The 24,947-nt window shown below is 38.1% G+C and overlaps 1 protein-coding gene across 11 annotated transcripts in view; it reads left to right on the forward strand.

Annotated features, from left to right (window-relative positions):
- The window catches only part of NBEA (neurobeachin), a 676,718-nt gene that overhangs the window by 622,478 nt on the left and 29,293 nt on the right, over nucleotides 1–24,947 (forward strand). For all 11 annotated transcript variants that reach the window (XM_053214308.1, XM_053214315.1, XM_053214324.1 and 8 more), the window contains one exon: nucleotides 9,391–9,558. In XM_053214308.1, the coding sequence (XP_053070283.1) occupies nucleotides 9,391–9,558 (168 nt within the window). The remainder of the gene's footprint in view (nucleotides 1–9,390; nucleotides 9,559–24,947) is intronic.

The raw sequence follows: 24,947 nt of genomic DNA on the forward strand, positions 1-24,947 counted from the left end.
TGTGCACTGATAATCTCATCCAGCCCTCAACCCACAGGTCCCTCCCTGGTGCTCCCGGACCACATGTAGAACGTTCTCAGTCTGAGCAGCAGTGCGACGTGCACTGAGGCAGAGAAAGAGAACTGAATGTCGTTTCACTTTTGCTGTATTACCTCCTTTATAAGATCTCCATGTTTTAAATAAAAAAGTCTCTTTTTGATAGGTAACAGTTGGCATTTGGGTATATTTTTATGCTAAGAAAAAATGCCCTGTTCAAAAAAGAATTTGTAGTAAATGAGAATTTTTGGAGGTGTTTTGCAGCAACTCAGAATACTGAGCTAGATGTCATGTGTTTGCGTGCACGCTCTGGCCCCTGCTAGCTGTGACACCTTGGACAAATAAGTCACCCTTAATCTCTTGGAGTTTCAGTGTCTTTCGATCTATAACTGGGGATCTGCCTATTCCATAAACCTTCACGGAGAGCCAGCTCTGAGTAAGGCATTATAGAAAACACAAAGAAGCATTGAACAGGGACCCTACTCAAAAGAAAGCTAAATTAGAGAAATTCTTTCTTTATACCAGTCATTGAGGTCCTGTTACACAGTTCATACTTCTCTAGCCTCTGGAAACACTATCATGAGCAACACAGCGAGTGGCCTTCAGGAGCTCCCACTCTAGTTAGGAGCACAGACAAGTAAACGTGTAGTCACAGCAAACGCTGATAGAGGCTATCATCCATTCATTCAACAGATATGAGTGTTCCAGATGCTGTTTTATGTGGTTGGAGTATACCAGTGAAACAGACAAAGATCCCTGCCCTCATACAGCTTACTATTGATCGAAGGCAGACAGACAACAAAATAGTAAATAAATAAGTAAAATATGTAGTATGTGAGAAAGTAATCAATAGTATGGAAAAAAGATGCAGTGGAAGGTAAAGGGATCAGGAATACACAGATTGGTGGTCAGGATCCCCTCAGTGAGATTTGCATTAAGACTGGAAGGAGGTGAGGGAGTGGATCAAGTGACTGTCTTGGGGAAAGACCATTGCAGGCAGAAGGACCATCTGGAGCAAAGGCCCTGTGGCAGGGATGTGCTTCCCTCGGAAACCAAGGAGCCAGGGTGGAGTGAGCAGGAAGGGGGCACCTAGTACAAGACTGAGCAGTACCGAGGTCAGATCACAGAAGGCTTTGAAGGACACTGTAAGCACTTTGAGTTTTCACTCTGAGTGAAATGGAAAGCCATCACAGTGCTTTGGAGCAGAAGAGTGCCATGATCTTACTTACATTTTGAAAGGATTGTTCTGGCTGCAGTGTTGGGAGTGAACTATTGAGGCACAGGGTAGAATCAGGCGTATCTGTTAGCAAGTGTTGTGAGAGATGATGGCGGCTTGGACCAGGGTGGTACCAGTGAAGGTAGTAAGAAATTAATCAATTCTGGATGGGGTTTTTTTAGTGGTTTTGTTTTTAATTTTTAATTTTCATTTTAGAGAGAGAGAGAGAACGTGAGTGGGGGAGAGGGGAGGAGGGATAGAGACAAAGAATGTTAAGCAGGCTCCACACTGAGCTTGGGCTCCAATCCCACAACCTTGGGATCATGACCTGAGCTGAAATCAACTGACCAAGCCACCCAGGCACCCCAATTCTGGGTGTATTTTAAAGTTGGAGCCAGCAGTCTCTTTCTGCAACTTTCTGGCTGTGACCATTTTCCCTAAGATTTCTCTAGGCTTACAGAGGCAAGTAAATGGTAGGGGGGACAGGCCCTGTAAATGTAGAATGGTGATGGATAGAGCAGGAGAAATGGGATGGGGTAGAACATTTAGTGCCTTTTGTCAGCTTAGAGTTTGAGCAGAAATTTGAGCAGCGGGAAAAGCCCAAGTTGACATGTTTATCTCCCACTACATTGTGATATTTTTGAGGGCGTGGAATGCTTGTTCATCTGTATATCCTCCAAGGCTAGGCTTGGCTTTCTAACATGGGATAGAGGGTCAGTAATTTGGGGCTGGAGAGAGATTATTTTCCCATTGTTTATTTGCATTTCAATGAGATATACCCCTAGAGATCAGGGCTTTTGTCTTGTTTACCATAGTATCTCTGGGGCCTAGAATAACTGCCTGGCACATAGTAGATGCTCGATATTGAATGGATGACGGATGAATGAATGAATGAATGAATGAATGAATGGCTGTTACCTCTGTTTGAAAACCTCTTCCCCCAGATGTCTTTATAGTTCACTTCCTCACTGTGGTCCTTAATTATCACAAACTCAAGGAAACCTTCTCTGATCACCTCCTCCAAAATTGCAATCCCCTCCTCATCCATGAATACTCCTTAACTTTCTTTCCTACCTTTCTCTTTTCTTTAGCACTTACTACCTTCTGACGTACTGTGTGTCTTACTAATAATTGGGGGGTGTGTCGATCTCCTCCCGCTACAGTGTGAACACTGCAGAACAGTATTTTCTTTTATCTACTGCTGTAATCCTAAAATCTATAATATTGTCAGCACATAGCAGATGGTCAGTCAATAGTTACTGAATGAATGAATGAGCTTCTTTCCCACCCCTGACATTTTTTCCTTCTTGTTACCAACACTTCTTTCTCATTGCTTAATTAATTATCCAATAATATTTATCAAATACTTTTAATGTTAGGTGGGGTGCTATGGCAAATGGAAAAGAAGCATTAGATATGATCCCTATCTTCGAAATGCTTATATTCTAATATATACAGTATTGCAAGTTTGAAACAAGTGCTAATTGGTAATGACCCCATTTGTTTGTATAGCACTTTCCAATTTATATGCAAATTGATTTTCACAAGTAAATGTGTATACATAATCTTACTGCATTAAACAGGAGGGTACAGGTTTCAAGTGTCATAGAAATTCATAGAAGAATTCATAGAGTGTGAGCTGGAGAACTCAGGAAACAAACATTGCACTTGAGTAAGAAGGATGGCTAAGACCTCAAAAAGAAGCAGGAGGTTGAAATACTTTCATCTTGAGGAGAAAGGAGCCACAGAGGCTCAAAGGTTGTACCGGATGCTGTGTGCCCCGGGGGTGTGAATTGTCTGTGCTTCTTGGAGCCAGGAATCCTATCAGCAAGTCCCGAGAAGTCATGGTGGACGGTGGGATCATGATTTGAGAGGCCTTAGCGGCCAGGTAAAGTTTACCCTACCATGTTTTGCTGGGAGGAACCGTGGAAAATTTGAGATAGAGGATGACCATAGGAACATGATGGTTTCAGAAGTCTGTGTCCCCAGCAGGGTGCAAGACAGGTTAGAAGAGAGAAACAGGATGAGGACTATTGGCAGACGCCCATGTGGAGAACAATGAGAGCTAAGACCAGGGTGGGGCGAGTGGGAAGGGAAAAGAATTCTCTGTATTTATACATCCAGTGAGCAATCACGTAATAGGATAATTTAAGTTCCCTGCAGAAGATGTAGCGCTATGATTCCTGATTGCTTAACTCTATGCAACTCTCTTTAAGAATTTTTTCAAAATCAGAAGCAGATTTTTGAGGCAATAAGAGAAGGGGCTTGGAAGTATTCTTGCTCTTATCTAGAAGAGGAGATGGAAATTCAATATTCTTAAATAAAAGAATTCAGGAGAAATTCCTGAGAGTTCATTCCAGCAGCCTAGTTTCCTTTTTCATAAGTTTCAGAGACACTTTATCCTAAACCTGCTGGAGAAAGAATCCTCTAGCATCTAATTCCCATGGGGCAACATGGAAATGGGAATTAGGTAACTATTATCCATCTAAGAGATATCCCTCCAGGGTGTAAATCTCACTCCTTATTTCCTTCCTCCCAGATCCCCAGGGCAAAATTATGGATTGGGAATTGGTTTATCTAGGCTTAAAGCAATTGCTTCTGCTTTTAGATATGCAAGTAGAGGGTAAAGCAAGCTATTAAGACCATTATAACCCTAATAGCTTGGTAATCAAGTGTTTCTGTATATTTTTCCATTGTAAGTATTTGCAACAAAATCTTGTTTCAGAGTCCAAAATGGGCTTGTGCAAGAAAACATAGTTCTGTAAAGAACAAATAAGCAGAGAGCACGTATTTAATAACAGACCGATACTCTTTAGAGTACAGTTACGTCTCAGTGTCGGACTTCAGCTTTAGATAGGTCTTTATGCTTTCATTATGGGCTATCTAAAATTTGATTCTTAGGTATGTATTTGATTTAGAGTTGGCTTTTAGATGTTCTAACTGGATTTTCTCTTCTCTTTGCACAGTGACCAGCAAGACAAGGTATAAGACAATATATAAGACAGATGTTTAAGACAGACGGTGTATGCAGTGTATAATGTATAACACTATCTGTTGAATCTGCTACCTTATTGTTTCTTTGCTATTTAATCTTGTAATGCCTCTCCCCCCAAAAAACCTGAGACAAAATTACTTAAACAATTAACTTTCCATTGATTCACTCTGCTGCGTCTCCAGCATATAAAATAGGATAGGATACATAACTATACACTTAATTGAATTAAAGAATGTTAGAAAATTTTTAAATTAAAAAAAAAACATATAAAGATTGTTAGAAACAGGGGCACCTGGGTTGCTCAGTCGGTTAAGCATCCGACTTCAGCTGAGGTCATAATCTCACAGTTCATAGGTTTGAGCCCCGCGTCGGGCTCTGTGCTAACAGCTCAGAACCTGGGGCCTGCTTCATATTCTGTGTCTCCCTCTCTCTCTGCCCGTCTTCTGCTCTGTCTCTCAAAAATGAATAAACATTTAAAAATTTTAAAAAAAAGGTTGTTAGAAGCAAATAATGACATAATAATTTTTTTAATTGAGATGGAACAAATATTGAGAAAAATATATAAAATATTAAAATTAACACCAAAAGAACTAAGACTTAAAAGTCTTTAAAAAATTTAAATGGTAAAATCTTCCCATCTCCAAATTATCCAAGGCCATATTATTTTACGGGTAAATTCTACCAGATTTTCAAGAGATAATAAAGTCATTTCTTAGTAAGTTGTTGCAGAAAACATGGCCATCCATGAGGCTAGTGTGATCTTGACTCCAAAAGTAGCTAAAGGGAGCAAAAAGAATAAATAAATAGGGCCATTTCATGTATGGATATAAATACAAAAATTCTAAGTCAAGTATTATCTAACAACGCAACAATTATGTATATAAAATGCGTGAGTGTATATATGTGTGTCGGATCAAAACTAATCCTTCAAGATTAGGAAAAAGACAGAGATGCTCCATATCACCACTATTATTGAATGTAGTCCTCAAGGGTGAGAACAATTCTATAAGAAGAAATAAAGAAGTTTTAGGTATATGGGGCACCTAGGTTGCTCAGTCAGTTAAGCACCTGACTTTGGCTTAGGTCATGATCTCATGGTTCTTGAGTTCGAGCCCCACATCTGGTGAGCACGAGCCCTGCATCAGGTGAGCCCCACTTTGCTCCCTCTCCCTCCCTCTGTGCCCCTTGCTCACTTGCATCCTCTCTCTCTCTCTCTCAAAAAAAAAAAAAAAGTTATAGGTATAACTAATTACCACAAGCAAAATCAACTTATAGAAATCAATGGCATTTTCTTTACATCATCAATAACCAACTATGAAATATAATTTTAGAAATGTTATCATTGCATCAAAACTTATAGACTATCTGAGAATTCCCACATCCTTTATGGAGAAAGTATTAATTTTTAACTCTAATAAAATACATAGAAAATAATCTGTATAGGTAAAGAGACATTCTGGGACCTTGGACGGGAAAACCTAGTAATCAATTTTCCAAATTACTGCACGAATTTATTGGACTCTCAATCACAATTATTTTGATGTATCCATGTGCACTTATTCTAAAAGTTACAGGGAAGAATAAAGGTCCAGAAATAGCTGCATTGACTCTGAGAAAGAAAAAGAAATCCACCAAATACAAAGATATCTGAGAAATAAAGATAATTAAAATAAATAAAGGTAACAATAGAAATAAAAAGAATGGGACAAGCTGGAGACTCACACATATCCAGAGAGAGAGAGAGAGAGAGGGAGAGAAGAGGAAGGAAGGAAGGAAGGAAGGAAGGAAGGAAGGAAGGAAGGAAGGATAAAAAGAAGAGGGAAGAAGGAAAAAGGAAGGACAGAGAGCAGAGAAAGAAAGAAAGAAAGAAAGAAAGAAAGAAAGAAAGAAAGAAAGACCTTGCAACCCTTTTATTGGTTGTAATCACTTGGCTGCTGATTGTATTGCTTTTTCTAGGTAGATTATCATATATGTAAACACTAGCAGTTTTACATCTTTGTTTCAAATATACAGACACTAAAGATGACACTACAGACCACTGAGGAAAGGTGTGTTTGTTTAATGGATGGTGTTGGAAAAACTGACGTACTATAAAAACAAAAATAGTACTGGATCCCTATTTAATACCACATATGAATGAAAGTAGACTCGAGGTGGATTAAAGATCAATATGTGAAAAGTAAATCCATAAATATAAAGGTAATCAAAATTATAGAAAGTTATCTTTGTAACTTCAAATCAAAATCCCAAGAGCATAAAAATAAAGAGAAAGAAGTATTTGATTATCTCAAAATTAGGAATTTCTGTTCAACAAAGAACAATATGGATAAAGTTCATAGACACATGACATTTGGCGGAATTCATGTGCAGTGTTTAAAACCAACAAGGAACTATTATCCTAAATATATCAAGACCTTTTGCAAAGTAACGACATAAAGATAGGAACCTCCATAAAAAGATGAGCAAAGGGTGTGAACAAGAAATTTATGGAAGAGGAAACCCAAAGGGCCAACAAGTGTATTAAAAAGATGTCAAGTTCCTTAGTAATCAGAGGAATACAAATTAAAACAATGAGATATTGATTGTTTCGTATCTATTACACTGGCTAAATTAGAAACCTGTATAATATCAAGAGCCAATGGGGATGTGGACATATAGAACCCTTTATGCACCACTGGAGGATGTGGAGCTGGGCAGCCATTCTGAAGAGCACCTGCAGACTAATGGCTGCTGAGTCATGGGGTTTATACACATCCACTGTGGTGACACAGCAGTCCTACTCCAGATTATGAGTCCCAAAGAAATTCTTACAAAGATCCAAAAGGAGATGCAAAAGTGGACATTTATCACAGCATCGTATCATGGGGACTTAGAGGCAGTCTAATGCTCATTGCTGGGGGGAGTTCTATGCAGCCGTTAGAATCAGTAGACTACCGGGGCACTTGTGTGGCTCAGTTGGTGAAGTGCCCAACTCTTGATTTTAGTTCAGGTCACAATCTCAATGTTCATGAGTTCAAGCTCCACTTTAGGCTGACAGTATAGAACCTGCGTGGGATTCTCTCTCTCTCTCCCACTCTCTCTGCCCCTCCCCTCCTTTCTCTCTCTCTCTCTCTCTCTTTCTCTCTCTCTCTCTCTCAAAATAAATAAACTTAAAAAAAATCTTTAAAAAAAAAGAAACAATGGACTACCTATACATACAGTGACATAATCTTAAAAATCAATGCTAACTGGAAAAAAGTAAGAAACTATATGAAATCTATAACCCTATATCATTTTTATGAATCAAAAATGCATACACAAATAATGAGTAATGTTTTATAAAAACACATGCAAACAAAAGGAGAGACTTCAAACACATTACAGATGTTGCCTCTGGTGGAGGAGAGAAATGAAAGTAGTGGATAGAGATAAAAGAGAACAAATAGATTTTTAAAATTGAAATTAGTGAAAAATAATCATTCCTTCCACCTCTCGTATCTGCATTAGGCATTTTATTCAATAATTGCTTTACTCTACAGAATAATAGTGAATTTCATCAATCCTTTCCAAATATGTTGTTAAGATTTATTTGAAATTGTTGCTGATTAACTGATTATGTGATGATGTTGGTAGAATCTTCCTTTAAATAATCTATCTGATTTCAGTATTATTTTGAACTCCTGTGAATACATTTGGACAATAGCTACTCCATAACTTTTTGTCTTTCATCCTTTTCATTTATTGTACCAGGCACTAATTAGACTGACTTTTTTCTTAACTAACTAGTTACACTGCACTTACAAAATCATTTGTGTACATTGACCAAACCAACATTTATGACATAACCAATATAGAATTTTAACCAACCTCGTTCTTCTATTTTAGTCTCCTTCCCTGTGCTCTAGTCTGAACTATTATATCAAGACCACTACGATAGAGAATACAAAAATCCTGTTCAATTTCAGTACAGAAATTACCCTTTAATAAAGTCTAATTGTTTATATTTCTGAATGAGAAACATGCACAATAATTGGTTTAAGTAAAATATCAAAACTTTTGAGAGAAGTAAGTCAAGAAGAAGCTGAGGGGAATAAAATTAGTAGTAAAATGTGATCACAGGAAAAGTTGAAAAGTATCATTCAGATATTTTATAGATTAAAAAAATGAAGTGTAATTATCAGAAGGCTAATTTAAGAAATCATTTATTAATTAAGTGAATCCAAATTGGTGTCAACACGTTGGAAATCAGGGTCATGAAGCCAGAGAATGACTTCATTCACATATTTAGTTACAGCTGTAATTTAGAAAATTGTGTAATATGGCTGCACTTAGTTGAAATTTAAGAAGCTAGTTCTACAGCTTTTGTTCATGTTGCTGAAATCAGTGTGCTCTTAAAATCAATAAGAAATTGATGACAGGTGACTGCAGTAGGTGAGAGGCATAGTGAGCCATACAGTGATTGTCACTGCTCATATCACAGGTGTGAACAGAACTCCGTGTCTACATGGCCCAATACCTCCAGAAAGCTTATGATGGTTTCTTGGGGAATGCAAGGCTTTCTTTTTTTTCTGACCCTTTACGGAAGCTTAGTATGGTCATTGGTTGTCATTAATTTGCATTCATTTCCTACTAGCTAGCAAACATCTAAAATCGCCCAAGGATTTCTACCCTGTATAAAAGCAAGGATTCATTTGTAGCAGCAGGAAGATGTCCCCTTTTCGTAGGGTTAGAGGTAAATTTGAGGACTTCAGGCAGGAAAATAAGTGTGTATCAATGCATTTCTAATAAAATTGTTCAGTTTTAAACTAACGTTTAAAAATTAGAAATGAAATTATTGTAAAATTAGAACAGGTACTTCAAATTATTTTGTTTTAAACATGAATGTGGCTTTTTAAAGAAATCTACTTAATATTAAAAATTGTATCATATACATAGCTGGAGCCACAAGAAAAGCATTTTAGAAAGGAAAAATTTTCACTCAGGTCTGTGTTTTATTGGAGGTTGTATGTTACCATTTCTAGGAATAGGATGTGTAATACATATAGATAAAATAGGGTAAAGCAAAGAACATATTGTACTCCTTTATATAGAATATTTCAAACTAAGAATAAGGGAGATTAGCTCAGTTTGTACTGTCTCTTATTTCTTTCTTGACTCATTACAGGCCCTGGAAAGTGAATTTGTTTCTTGCCAACTCCATCAGTGGATTGACCTTATATTTGGCTACAAACAGCGAGGACCAGAAGCAGTCCGTGCTCTGAATGTTTTTCACTACTTAACCTACGAAGGCTCTGTGAATCTGGATAGTATCACTGACCCTGTGCTCAGGGAGGTAGGTGTTAAGTCCCATATTATTCCAAAAATTTCTTTCATCTCTCAGAAAGACATTTGGCTTTCCATCTCTTTCCGTATACATTTCTTTGCAACATCAATTTTTACAAAACATAAATTCCAGAGTTTTTACAAATGTAGGAAAATGAATAATATATGTCAAAACCAAGTAATGAGACCATCATGTTCTTCTTTTTTGAATTGTAGACATATATAATGCACTTCAATATCCCTATTTTGCTTGTTTTATTTTAGCATCTTCATTAAAATGCTTAATGCTCAGTGTGTGTTATTAATAAAACCTAGTGGGACATTTGAATATGAATAGTTCACATTAAAATAATCTGCCAGTATATATTTTCTTAATAAAAGCAAACTTGCAGACTTCTACACAGAATGCCCAAAAAATGCATTGATAAAATAGATGAGGGTATATATAGTATTTTATTCCAGAATATTCACCAAAATGCATCAATGAAATAGATGAGGGTATAGTATTTTATCCATGTAGGTTCTTACCCTGAAAGTTTATAGCTAACAGTTGGGAATTGTGTGTGCATAAGTATTTTTAGTGAAAATATTCCTGGAAAATATTATTTAAATCACTTCTGCACTGCACGAAATGACTTCAGATAGGTGAAGGAGTAAAGAAGCAACAGCTGCTGGGTGAGCATCACTGCCAAGGAAGCCATGCCCCAGCCTCCATTCCGCCCGGTAGCTGCCATCTGCTGTGTGCAAAACAAGCAATCATGGAATGCTTGTTGTATTTTTTACTTTTAGTCTTAGAGGTGGAAAACTTGTAGATTTGGGAAATAAAGCCCTACAGAAAAATTTGCATCCATAAAGTTACTTCTTATATACCTCTACAAAAGCAAAATGATTCCATTTGTATGGCTTCAAGCAGAGAAAAGAAAAGGGAAGAGGCTCACAATGAGTGCTCATTGGACCCTTAGGGCTGAATATTCAGAGAACACATTGTAAGCACGTTATTAGGTGCAGTGTTACATCGTGTTGTATGTGCAAGGAAACGGATTATTGCCTGAAGCTGGAGGAAGGGAATAGAGACAGAGAATGAATGAATGAGAGAGAAGTCAGATAGTATGAAATTCATCAGTGAAAGAAGGGATTTTCTCTGCAAACCATTACACTCTCCTGATTTAGTATCCCCTGTACAAACTGTAATCAGATTATTTTGTAGAAGATATTCTCAATTATTCTGTTCACAATATGCCTTTGTTTAACACATGTCCAGTTCTGTAAACGCCTTACAGATTGTATTCCCCTTTTAGACCCAATATCTATAGGATCAGAAAAAAAAGAAAATACTTGGAATAGCTTATTGTTTTATTCCAAGACCAGCTCCAAGTTGCTTTTTGACTTTTAAATATCATATGGGATGCCTGGGTGGCTCAGTCGGTTGAGCGTCTGACTTCTTTTCAGGTCAGGATCTCGTGGTCTGTGAGTTTGAGCCCCGCGACGGGCTCTGCGCTGACAGCTCAGAGCCTGGAGCCTGTTTCAGATTCTGTGTCTCCCTCGCTTTCTGCCCCTCCCCCACTCATGCTCTGTCTCTCTGTCTCTCTCTCTCTCTCTGTCAAAAATTTTAAATATCATAAACCATTTTGCTCCTGAATATTGCAGGAGCAAATTACACATTTTTATTACACATTTTTATCCATTATAAAGTTCTATCCTTGTAAAGAAAGTTGCAAGTTAATCCTCTTGGGCAAAATATAATATTTTAATCATATTGTACATAATGAAAGTACAAGACCGCATTACCATTGACAGAATAATACCAGACTTTTTTATATTCAAATGAGAGTAAATAAAGAGATAAATGGGAATAAAGAGAAAATGGAATTCGAATGGAGACTTTCTTTACATGGATATAGTGTTTATTATTTGAATTCTATAAAAATACTTGTTTCTATAAGATATCACACCATTGCTTTGGACAGTGGCGGGGGGGGGACACTATGCATAAGCCTTAATTATCAAGTTATAAGACTTCCTAATGAAACATTACATGAAAATGTGTAATTTTTAAAAAATTTTGGTTGGTTGGAAATGGTTCAGCCATGATGTTTGTTTATTAGATAGACTGTCTGAACAGTATGCTTCTGCTCCTGATTCTCTCCTAGTGAGGCAGACTGCCGAGCACTAGGGTACCAGAATTCAGGACTCTTTCCTTCTGGCAGTCTCAGTCTGAGCGCCTAATTGCTGAACACCAAGGTTCCACTAGAGAAACTCCCAGACTCATTCTTTGATGGAGATGTTCTCCCACCCCGGCTCCTCACCTGCCTCCCTGACCCAAACACACTGATGCCAGTTCTCAGGATACTTGGTAAGGGAGCACACACTTGGAACACAACGACCTTCCCTCCCTCAGCCAGCGTAGCCCCAAGCACCCACCAGCAGAGAGTAACATTTGCTCTGACCCTGAGGACCTGTGTCAACTCAAGACTGCTTAGGAAGATACTTTATTTCCTTAAGATCACTAGAGGCTGCTTATAATGTTGTAGCCATAGCAGATTGAATGATATCAAGGGATAGTAGCTAACTGTCCTTCTCCCTACTCCCCATCCTTATCTCATCTATCCTACAGAACTAACATATTCCCCCCAAAAGTTCTGCACTAATATTTAAGAACCTGCAACAGATGCGAACCCACCTAAAATCTGTGAGCTATCTAATGTCAACCAAGTCATCTAGCTCCCTCCACCTCAATTGCTGTCTCTGTAAACACGACGTATGTTTGCCAGCCCAAAAAGCACTTAAGATCTACTGTCGCACGATACAACTCTGCAGATAAGTGGAATCAAGTGCAGTATATTTGTTACTTGGTAGCCATCTATACCCCCTTACATATACATTTCCCCTGTGAAGGGGCCCTCTGGGAGGCATCTTTTATGAAAACATCAATGTTGAGATCCCAGAGGTCTGGGCTATGGCACCATGACTTAAGAAAGTTGATACCTACCTAAACGGTGGGACACAAACTCTTGAAAAAAAGACGTGTTCAAAATATTAACCCTCTTATTGACCTTAATGAATTTCTTTTACTTGATAATGTTTGTCTTTGTATTTTTAAAATACTAAGATCATTACATTTCACGTAGATAAAACCAAAGGAAGACTATAGTTATACTAAACTGCAACTAGCCTAAAGAAGATGAATTTTTTGATGCTTAAACACTTATTTAAAAAAATAAATATTTACTGTATGAATATCTGTATATGTCATATACATATATATACATGTATATATATACATATATATATGTGTATATATATATATATATATATATACATAATACATATCCCACAACCTGCCATATCCCACAGTCTGCCTATAACTTTGAGCTTTGAGGTCAGTGCTAAAATTTGAGAAATGGCTTAAGGTTATTGATTCATTCTTCCTTGACAGGTGAAATCATGAAGCAGCACTAACCACAGCAATTATGGCATTAAAATGTCAAGAAATTAGAGGTCAGAATAACAGATAATTTTCTTCTCTATGTCAGATTTAAAATTGACATTCTTTGACAGCTTAGGATCTTTGCCTGAGAAAAATATGACAGCTTAACTTATTTTATACTTGTAAAGCAGTAACTGATAATAAACTTTATCATGACAGCCTCTGGGCAGAAACATGACAGAACAGTTCTGGTACAAAGCTCTTCTTAATATGTAAACACCAGATCTGTTGGATATTAGATATTATTTAAATTGTCTTAAGTCTTGGCTTACATCATAATCTTCTAGACACATTATTTCATAGATGAGCTCAAGTGACTATTCGAGCAGTAATTTTAAGCATGGTAATGAATATTCTTTCTTACTACTTTTACATGTGAATAAAAATTATGTGGTTTGCTTCATATTTTTACTTGCCAAATGATGGCTGAGAGCCTTTATCCTATGACCTGCTTAGGAAATAGAATATTCTAGTTAATAATATCTGGTCCGGTGGTGTTCTAACTCCTTTCTACTCAAATGTAGTTCATAGACCAACAGTATCACCATCACCTGGGCACTTGTGAGAACTTCAGACTCAGGCCTTCCCAAACTACTAAGTCAGAACATGTATTTTAGGAGGCCCTCAGTGATTTGTCTGAGACATTAAAGTTTAAGAAGCACTGTCTACTAAAGGTGTGTAAGAAGATCTGGAAAGCTCCTCAACCCCTACAAAAGTAAAGAGAATGATATGATGAACCCTCATGTACCTATCACTCAGTTTCAGATTTTTAACTCGAATTTCTTCTATATCCCTAGCCCTTCAGCTATTTTTAAGTATACCTGCCATATCTGGGCACCTGGGTGGCTCAGTTAGTTCATGATTTCGGCTCAGGTCATGATCTCATGGTTCTTGAGTTCAAGCTTCCACATCAGGCTCTGTGCTGACAGCGTGGAGCCTGCTGGGGATGCTCTGTCTCCCTCTCTCTCTGCCCCTCCCCCACTCATGCCCGCTTCCCCCCCCCCTTCTCAAAAATAAATAAACTTCAAGTACACCTGCCATATCCATCTAACCCCATCTAACTACTTATCCACTGTCCCATTCCCCATTCCATGGGCATCTTAGGATATCCAGGGAGAAGGTTCAAGCAAATTTATTTTGAAGAAAAAAAAATCTTTGCAGGCATTTCATATGCATTCCCAGTTCAAACCATTAATCTAGCCTAACATTCTCACTAAATAATTTTTCCAAGGACATCCATCCATGTAGTATCAGAGCCAGATTTAGAACCAGGCGAGGTCTCCTGATTCTCAGGTCAGAGTTGCTTTATACCCACTACTTTGTAGGAATTTTAAAATAACAATATTTACTGATACTTACTAGTTTTAGGGATGATACTCTTCTTACTTTCAAAATGATTCTTCAAAATAAGGGACCCCTAATGTGTATTCCCATTTCACTAATTTAACCTCTAAGGTTTTTCTTTCTATTTTGTTTATGCTTTCGAATTTCTTAAAAGTCTCAACTCAGTGAAAGTTCCCGGAATTACAGGGGATATTTTGCGATGGCTTTAAGAAATCATTCTCAGCCATTTTGTTCATTGTTTATTCTAACCACTTCTCAGAAAAACATAAGTTTTATCTGTATTTAAGAGTTCCAAAGGCACAAGAGGATCGTGCCATAGTCAATAGCTGGTTAGTAGAGAATACAAATCAAATGCCACAATTTTTTTTACCGTACTCATGAGTGAAGATCATTTCATTCTGAAATTGTTTCTAAAACTGATCACCCTTACAATCATGGATATAATTACTCAAGCCTGTCTGCCTCAGAGTATGATTATATAGTACATAGTAGGCAATAAAAAATGATAGAAAGGTGTAAACCAGATGATAGATTTTATCACAGTCCATCATTACAATTTGAGTGACATTAAGTGAGTCACTTTTGTATGCCTTGGTTTTCCCACCTATAAAATGATAACAGAAATGGTACCTAACTCATGGGTCTGGATTTGAGGACCATATGAGAAAAGATGTAGGGAAATACTTTGTAAATCATAAAGGACTACACAAACATTGGTTAGTGTTACCTAAAAGCGTAATTAAATGAAGTATCTTGGAAGAACTTTTGGTTTAGTAATTCACTTCTCTGTATCATTGTATGTACTGTCGACACTGCCAAACTGAAAAGTGACTTAAATGATTTCTCTTTGACAGTGAGAGGTATACACACAAGCCTCTCATAAAAGGCTGTTTTGCTGGCCAACTATTAGAACATACAGGTCAATCTTTATTTATTTGTTTGTTTGTTTGTTTGTTTGTTTATTTATCCATATATACACATCTATCTATTTATGCAGGAAATATTAAATATTAAATTTTAATATTACCAGTCATCATAAAAGTGTGATATTTTTAGTCTAATTTTTTGTTACTAATATTTCTTGGTCTTCTATTATGTTTTCTTCGTTTATCTCTTTCTTTGATCTGGTAGGGATAACAAAGCATTCCTTTGGATCTACTATAATGAGAATATGCCCAAAGGAAGTAGAATAGATCCCTTCACTTTTTACTTTATCTTCTTGCTGAAACATTCCTACTACTACAGAAAACTGACATGATAAGGCTGTCAAGAACCAACGAGACAGACGTGTCTTTAACCAAAACAGCTACAGTGTTGGCTTTCCTAGAAAATGAACTCATAGGGGCACCTGGGTGGCTCGGTCGGTTGAGCGTCCGACTTCGGCTCAGGTCATGATCTCACGGGTCCGTGAGTTCGAGCCCCGCGTCGGGCTCTGTGCTGACAGCTCAGAGCCTGGAGCCTGTTTCACATTCTGTGTCTCCCTCTCTCTCTGCCCCTCGCCTGTTCATGCTCTGTCTCAAAAATAAATAAACGTTAAAAAAAAATTAAAAAAAAAAAAGAAAATGAACTCATAAAATTTATAAGGAAAAAATTAACCCACTTTCCATCCTGATAATGTAAATGAAGGTATTTGTAGTGACAACACTGATGGCCTTGTGGGCATTGCTTATTCTTTCTGTGAATTTGTTATCCCTTGTCTTTTCCTTCCCCCATGTCTGATTCCTTTCTTCTATCTGACAAGGGATAGCAACACGCCCCTAGTGGATCGCTTGAGTGGGTTGTAGCCTGATGTTGTCCATTTACAAGGGCCACGATGCCTAATTGTCTTCATATGGGGGATGATCAGGGTTTTTCTCCTGGGAATTTATTCTGAGACATGATTGCAAGAAATGATCAACAAAATGGCTGATAAAGATTTCTTAAAACCATCTTAATTTTCCCCCTATAATTACTGGAGGTTTTACTGACTTATAAAAATGTTAGCAAATTCAAAACCCAAATTAAAATAGAAATAAAATAAAATAAAATAAAATAAAATAAAATAAAATAAATAGAAAGAAAACCCCTACATTTTAAATTATGGGAGTGGAGATGCACATTAGGTATTCATTTGGGGAGCAAGAAGAATATTATGATCTTAAAACTAGTAAGTAAGAGTATACATTCAAATGTGCCTGCTTATGTGTCCTCATCCACAGTAATAAGGCTTGCATTGCAAAGATTCAATGAATAAAGTTTCTATGTAGAAATTAGTATCAAGAAAATTAATGACACACATTTAATTTTGATTAGTGAATAAATCTTTAATTTAGGTTTATCTTTTCTCCTTGTAATTACTGCAGTCCTTAGCTAGTCCATGGTCATCAATCGTCCACTAAAGAAGCATAAATAATGCAGCTAGTCAAAGTGGGATATGTGTCATTTATGTGAGGTGTGCTTTTTCTCGTCTTTGTGTTATTTTTATTGCGTAGTGTTGAGAAGTGCTAATTATTGATTTTCAGAAGTTAACAGCAAATGCTTTCACAAGCATCTAAAGTCATGTTTTACACCAGGAAGAAGGGTGAAAATTGCAGCCTGCTGTTTGCACTAGAAATAGCTGGAAGGGATTTCCTTATCTTCTATTAACATAGATTTCAGTTATATTACACAGTTGGTACCTTAGCATAAATTAACAGTTATTCAAAACATATTGCATGCTTCAATTTGTGGAAGTAGATATTACTCAATCTAAATACCTAAGCATTTCAGTTAGATGTTTAGAACTCATTTTTAAAGGTTTTAAACATATTGATAATGAGCCTACTTATAGCCATTTGAAATCTCAGTATAGTATATCTAAATTACTGTTTCCCATTTATGTCAGTATCAAAGAAGAGCACTTTGTTCTGCCAAATACACACAATACTATTTTTAATTTGAATTTAACCTAATAAAAGTGTATGATTTCATTTTGTAATGTTTATACCACCACCTGGTGAACCTTTGTCTTGATGTCATTCTGCTTCCAAGCAAATCTTTTCAGCTTTTATTACTTTTATTATTATTTTCTTTCCATGATCAGACGCTCCAAGTGAACTTATTTTGTCTGGTGGGGGAAGGTCATCACCTGTACTTCTACTGCTGTCTTGTTCCTCCTCCTCCCCCTCCCCTAACTTCTGCTTCCTGAATCGCCCAGCATAGAGTTGCTTTATATAAATTTATTCAACCAGGGAAAATTTGGCAGGTACATTGTACTGATTCCTCTCATATGTCACTGAGCATTTCTGCGTTGAGTCCTTTACTTAATTACTATTTAATGATCAACCCAAAAGTGAGCACAGAACCAAAAATCTGGAAGAATCCTTAAGACATCATCTGGTAAAACTCTTACTTCTAGGTAGATCAATCAGTAACTTATCCAGAAAAGAGTGTTTTCATTCTCTTCCTGAGGATTAATGAGTATAGATTGCCAAGAGACTCAATGGCATTCCCCCAAAAGCTTATGATAGTATTTATCCCCAAAATATTTTTTAAAAAGTTTATGTTTATTTATTTTTGAGAGACAGAGATAGAATGCGAGCAGAGGAGGGGCAGAGAGAGAGAGAGAGAGAGAGACAGACAGACAGACAGACAGACCTGAAGCAGGCTCCAGGCTCTGAGCTGTTAGCACAGAGCCCGGTGCTGGGCTCGAACTCATGAACAGTGAGATCATGACCTGAGCCAAAGCTGGGCGCTTAACTGACTGAGCCACCCAGGCACCCCTATCCAAAATATTTTAAATCCTCAATGAAAATGCCTCTTGCTTGGATGTAATCATATTTTGGTTAGTCTCACCCAGGAATGAAGCAAACAGTAGCCAGGATTTCCCTTATATAATATACCTGAATATCAATTCTATTTGTATCAATCACAGTGCGTCACTCTCTCAAGGAATAATGAAGGCTCCAAAAAAGATACACAAATGACCAAAAAGCACATGGAAAGATTCTTTTTTTCTTTTTAATGTTTATTTATTTTTGAGAGAGAAGAGAGACAGAATGCAAGCGGGGCAGGGGCAGAGAGAGAGGGAGACACAGAATCCAAAGCAGGCTCCAGCTGCCAGCACAGAGCCCGACCCGGAGCTTGAACTCACAAACCATGAGATCATGACCTCAGCCAAAGTTGGATGCTTAACCGACTGAGCCAACCAGGCGCCCCACCCTGGAAAGATCCTTCACATCACTCATCATTAGGGAAATGCAGATCAAAACCTCAGTGACATACTACCTCATACATGTTAGGTTGGCTACTATCAAACAATGCAAGAAACATAAAATAGCAAGTGTTGGAGCAGACATGGAGAAATTGGAACCCTGGGGCACCTGGGTGGCTCAGTCAGTTCAGTGTCCAACTCTTGACTTCAGCTCAGGTCATGATCTCATGGTTCCTGGGATCAAGGCCCTTGTCGGGCTGTGTGCTGACACTGCAGAAGGATTCTCTGTCTCCCTCTCTCTCTGCCCCTCCCCACTCATGTGCTTTCTCTCTCAAAATAAATAAACACTTAAAAAAAATAAATTGAGGGGCACCTGGGTGGCTCAGTAGGTTAAGCATCCGACTTCGGCTCAAGTCATGATCTCACCATTTATGAGTTCCAACCCCGTGTCCTGCTCTGTGCTGACAGCTCAGAGCCTGGAGCCTGCTTCTGCTTCTGTGTCTCCCTCTCTCTCTGCCCCTCCCCTTCTTATGCTCTCTCTCTCTGTCTCAAAAATAAATAAACATTAAATTTTTTTTAAATAAATAAATAAAAACCCTTATGCACTATTGTGGGATTGTAAAATGGTGCAGCCTCTCTGGAAAACAGTATGGAAGATCCTCAAAATTTAAAAATAGAGCTACTGTATGATCTAGCAATTTCATTTCTGGGTATATACCCAAAAGACCTAAGAGCAAGATTTTGAAGAAATATTTGCACGCGCATGTTCATAGCAGCATCATTCACAGTAGTCAAAGGGTAGAAGCAGCCCAAGTGTCCATCAGCAGATTCACGAACCCATAAAACTGTGGTGTGGACACACAGTGGAGTATCACTCAGCCTTAAAAAGGAAGGAACTTCTTACACAGGCTTCAACAAAGATGAACCTTGAAGATGTTATGCTAAGTGAAATAAGCCAGTCACATGACAAATACTATATGATTCCACTTATATGAAGTACCTAGAAAAGTCAAAATCAAAGAGACAGAAAGTGAAAGAGTGGTTTCTGGGGGCTGGCGGGGAGGAGCAAATGGGGAGATGTTAATGGGTGCAGAGTCTCAGTTCTGAAAGATCCAAAGAGTTGTAGGGACTGGTTGTACAGCAATACGAATGTACACAACACTACTGAAGTGTGTACTTTGAAAATTGTTAAGATGGCAAGGTTTCTGTTATATATATATTTACCACAATTTAAAAGAAATTTAAAGGGATAATGGAGAGAGGTTGATAGTAGTCCTATTTACAAAACTATGGGCAGTACAAAGCAGATGAACAAGGGGGAAGTGAAGCATGCAGGGGTAACATCTAGGGGCCACCCTGGGGCCTGAACATACACAGGGAGGGAGCCGTTACCACAACGTGCCAAGAGAGGTAACCCTGGGAAAGCGGTGGCCCCACAGGAGCTATATGGCCTTTGGAAGAAGAATGTGGGACCTGGCAAGGGAGACCCACACAGTGAGTTTTACCACACCTCCCTGTCTCCCGTCCTGAGTTCTCATTGGCCGAAAAGAGTGGAAAGCAGAGAGCAAGAGAGTACCCCGGATGCAGTCTCTGGAGGCCTGTCTCTGGGGGCAAGGAAGACGGTCCAGCTCACTTTCGTGTTCCCCCTGAGTTAGTCACTGCTGTAGGCAAGTTTCTTTAAGTCATCCAGGGTAGAACGGCCACTACCTGCCACATTGAAATGCATGTACTTCTCCTGCCTGAGTTGACCTATACTTATCTCTAAATATAAAAATTGAGTGAGCTTTGCCACCAATGGCACGGACCTAATTTGAAGACAAACTATTCTGGAAAGAACGTTTTCTATCCCAAGGACATCGTGCTTGCTTTTCACGTTCACTGTTCTGGTTCATTTGTTAAGTCACATATGTAATATCATCCTCATAATTCATCAATCCAAGGAGGAAATAGGAATCAGCAAGAGGATGATTCTCCTCTTCATTGTTTTTACGTTTATACTCAAAGAAGAAAACCAAGCACTGAGGCAGGTAAATGAACAAATCAGAATCCACTCCCTCAATATTGTCTAACATAGTCTGATAGTTAAAGCAAATGTAGTTCTTTTTTACTTGAGTTACTAGATATTTGCTTAAATATTCTAATAATTTTGCTTGTATAGACTTAATGCAGTTTATTGTTGAAACAAAAAGAAACATGTTTGTTCTTTTCTTGTGTAGTCTCTGTGAAAAACTAGAAGCGGTTGAATATAAAATAGCATTTTAATTTTTTATATAGTTTAATGTTTGTAAAGCAAGAAATAATAAAGTGCAGATATTATTTTCTTGATTTATTTTGCTTCTGTTTTTCTAGCATTAAAAAGTAATGCTTTATATGATCTTGTTTTATTATAACAATAAACCAGAAGCAAAAGCATATCAGTTAAAATACAGTCTGCCATTAAGTAATCTTTTCTTTTATCATTTCAGATTTCTCAAAATCCTGGGTTTTTTTTTTTCCCTATTTGGTATCTAATTGGTAGAATTGGAGACAGAACAGAAAGATGATATAAATCACATATATATTTTTAATTGTATGTCAAAGTTGTATTTTCTGGTTTAAAAAAAGAATATCTACTTTCAAGCATTCAAGTAAAATCTTGCTAAGTACAAGCTATAAAGTGAGATGAACACAATCCTAAGGAAATTTTTGGAAAATCCTCTTCTGTGTTCCCAAGGAAGCACTTCTGCTGTTTTTTCCTTGAATTTTCTGAAAATTGTCAATAATTGACTGGTAATTTGAACATAGTCTGATATTTGCATTGTGGGTAGCACAACCTGTAGCACTTTATAAAGTGCTTACTTTTCTGGAAAAGTTTAAAAGATTGCACAGACCAAGCAAAACGAATGAAATAGGTCATTTGACAGCCTCCCTTATTAGCTTCCTCACACTCTCTCTCATGGCACTTAGACCTTATGACACTTCATCAGAAAGACAGTATTAAATTACATTTACAAAAAAGACTAGAAGTTGTAAAGATTCTACAGGAGAAAAATGTATTGGATTAAATGTACCTGCATTGTGGAAAAGACAAGATTAATCAAAGTTTTTATCTACTGGGTACCAGAAGAGGTGAATGATAGATACTAGTAAACCCAAGGGGGGAGAGAAAGCATGCTTATTCACCTAAATAGTAATTTCTTTCTTTTAGAATATTTTGAATTTATCAGTCATTTGAATATCAATCTGAACTATAAATTATCTGTCACTGTATTTACTTTTACCTTGGCTATGAAATCTTTCCTATTAACAGGCATATATATAATACACATAAACCACAGCATTTCACTTCCTCTTCTAAGGATTTATTTTTTGTTAAGTTTATTTATTTTGAGAGAGAGAGAGAGCTCACTTGCTCTCATGGCAGCAAGGGAGGGGCAGAGAGACAGGGAAAGAGAGAGAGTCCCAAGCAGGCTCCACACTGTCATCGCAGAATCCAATGCGGGACTTAAACTCATGTGCTGTGAGATACGTGTCAAGAGTCAGACACATGGAGTGCCTGCGTGGTTCAGTTGGTTAAGCATCTGACTTCAGCTCAGATTATGATCTCACGGTTCATGGGTTCGAGCCCCATGTTGGACTCTGTGCTGACAGCTCAGAGCCTGGAGCCTGCTTTGGATTCTGTGTCTCCCTCTCTCTCTGCCACGCCCCTGGAAGTGGAATGCTCTGTCTCTCTCTCTCTCAAATAAATAAACATTAAAAAAAATTTTTTTAAAGGCAGTGGGGAGGGTGCCTGGATGGCTCAATTGGTTCAGCGTCAGGCTCTTGATTTTGGCTCCTATCGTGATTTCCCAGTTCCTGGGATCATGCCCCTCATCCTGCTCTGTGCGGACAGTATGGAGCCTGCTTGGGATTCTGTCCTCCTCTCTTTGCCCCTCCCCTATTCCCTCTCTCTCTCTCTCTCTCTCTCTGTTTCTCTCTCAAAAATAAACTTTTTTGTAAAGGCAGACACAAAAATAGGTGCCATATGATTCTATTTATAAGAAGTTCAACAAAAGAAAAAATAATCGATGATAATTTTGATGGTGTAATTTAATTATCATCAAAATAGTGATTAGCCTGGCAGAGGATGAGGAGTGGGAAAAATTTACTGCGGAGGGGGAAGAGGGCAGTATCATCACATATGTATATTCCCATGTAGATACTACCCAGATCAAGATGTGGAAATTTCCAGTTCAGTGCCAAAGCCCTGTGTCTTGATTTGGGTGGCGTTATAAGAGAGAAAACACACACACAGTTAATTAAAGTGGATGCACATAAGCAGCTTTAGTTAAGATACCACATTCAGCAAGTACAGAGGCCCATGAAAGTATAAGCAGATCAATATTTTCATGTTATCCCACCGAAGAGTTGCCCTCAGATAAATACATGGTCTTCCATATTCGTAAAATACCAAAGACTTTGTCAGTCACATTTGTTTTGAAAAATTCACTGTTCTAAGCCTGTTGCTTGTGATAAGTTTATATGAAATACATAAGACTTATCTCACTGTATTTCATGTAAAAAGTTATGATAACTTATTGATTCTGAGATGCGTGTCATTGTCATATCTCAACACTCCAAACTGCAGTGTGTTTTACAATCAATAGTGTATCACAGTTTAATTGGCCACATCTTTTTACTTCTTAATAGTGTATAAATTAACGATGCTTCTAATAATGGAGAACATCTTAGCTTCGATTAAGTTAGGTTGGCAGGCCTATTTCCCGAGTTTTACTCTTGCCATACACATTGTAAAAATCATGAGCTCACAAATACATTAGTTCATTCTTTCTTCAGTGGAAATTGCAATGCAACGGTCTCCCCTTATCCACTGTTTCACCTTCCACTGCTTCAGTTACCCTCAGTCAGCCATGGTCTCGAAGCAGTGATTCTGACTTAGCGTCAGAAGGTCAGCAGCGGTGACCTTAGATCACAGTGCCTACTTGATTACCTCACTTCATCTCATCAGACAGGCATTGTACCATCTCTCATTGTCATCTTAAGAAGAAAGGTGAGTCCAGTGCAATGAGGTATTTTGAAAGAGAGACCACATTCATGTAACTTTTATTACAGTATATTATCACTGCTCTATTTTATCAGGGGTTATTGGTGTTAAATCTCTCACTGTGCGTAATTTATTAATTTAACATAGGTATGTAGGTATAGGGTAAAACAGAGCATATGTAGGGTTCAGTACTATCCACAGTTTCAGGCATTCTTTGGGGTCTTGGACCACATATCCCAAGGATGAGGGCAGGACTACAGTAGATGTATAAAGCAATAGATTCCTTCTAATACAAATTAACGTTTTGGTAGTAGATTTTAAAAGGATTAACAAATGCCGAGGTCTGTAGAAGTCAGACAGGGACTAAACTAGTGAAGCAGGCCAGGAGGTAATGATACATGCCGGGGTCCTGCGAGTGGTGGGCATTACAAAAGGGCCCCGGTGGCTTAGCACCAGACAAGCGTGGCTGTGCGAGAATGCTGATGAACCAGCTCTTCTGGTTTTTTTGAGAGAAGCCAAAAAATCCAATTTGTTGTATGAAATTTCCTGACCTGTAAATGTTGGCTCAGATGGAAACCATGCCTGTAGGCTGATTCTAGCCCAAGGGATACAGGCACATGACATCTGGCTGAATGTAAGCTCCTATGTCATCCTGGCTAGAATGTAACCTCTACAAGAGCAGGAATCTCTGTTTTGTTTGATGAGTATCACAAATGTCTAAAATGATACCCAGTACATAGTAGGTGCTCAAGAAGTGTATGTTTTATGAATAAATGAAACTAGGTAGCATTATGTCTCTTCAACCCACGCAGAACAATGCATAGAAAAATGAAAATGTGCTGAATTTTTTCAAATGCAGTTTCTGATTTTCCTTTTTTGCTGTTGACTCACCAATTCCTACCTAACACTCAGACCTCAGCTCTTGTCCTTTTTTGAAAGCCCCTTTCCTAACAGCCCTCCTCTCCCTGCCCCTTCCTCCACCCTGGGTCTGATGTAGTCATCACTCCGGGCTCCCTCGCACTTGGTGCTGGCCTCCACCGTGCTCCTTCCACCTCCTGTGTGCCCTGATTACTACTCACCTTATGTCCCCATGGGCTGAAAGCTTCTTGAGGGCAGGCTGGTCTCTGATTTTTTATCCCTCAGCATAGAGTAACCATTTAACAACGTTTGTTAACTTCATTGTTTTGGTGGTATTGAATTGTAAAAGGAAAGAACTCTGATGTTTCCTCTATTACTCTGCTTTTCCTTTTCCGAGCTTTCAGTTCTGCACAAATGTCCCACCACTGCCCCACTGCTAGACTCAGCAGATGTTTTTGGACTCTGTTAGGACCAAGTCACAGCCCTGACCTGCAAAGGTTAACAGTCTGAGCAAAG

The sequence above is a fragment of the Acinonyx jubatus genome, chromosome A1 (genome assembly GCF_027475565.1).
Source record: "Acinonyx jubatus isolate Ajub_Pintada_27869175 chromosome A1, VMU_Ajub_asm_v1.0, whole genome shotgun sequence".
In the NCBI taxonomy this organism is placed as follows: domain Eukaryota; kingdom Metazoa; phylum Chordata; class Mammalia; order Carnivora; family Felidae; genus Acinonyx; species Acinonyx jubatus.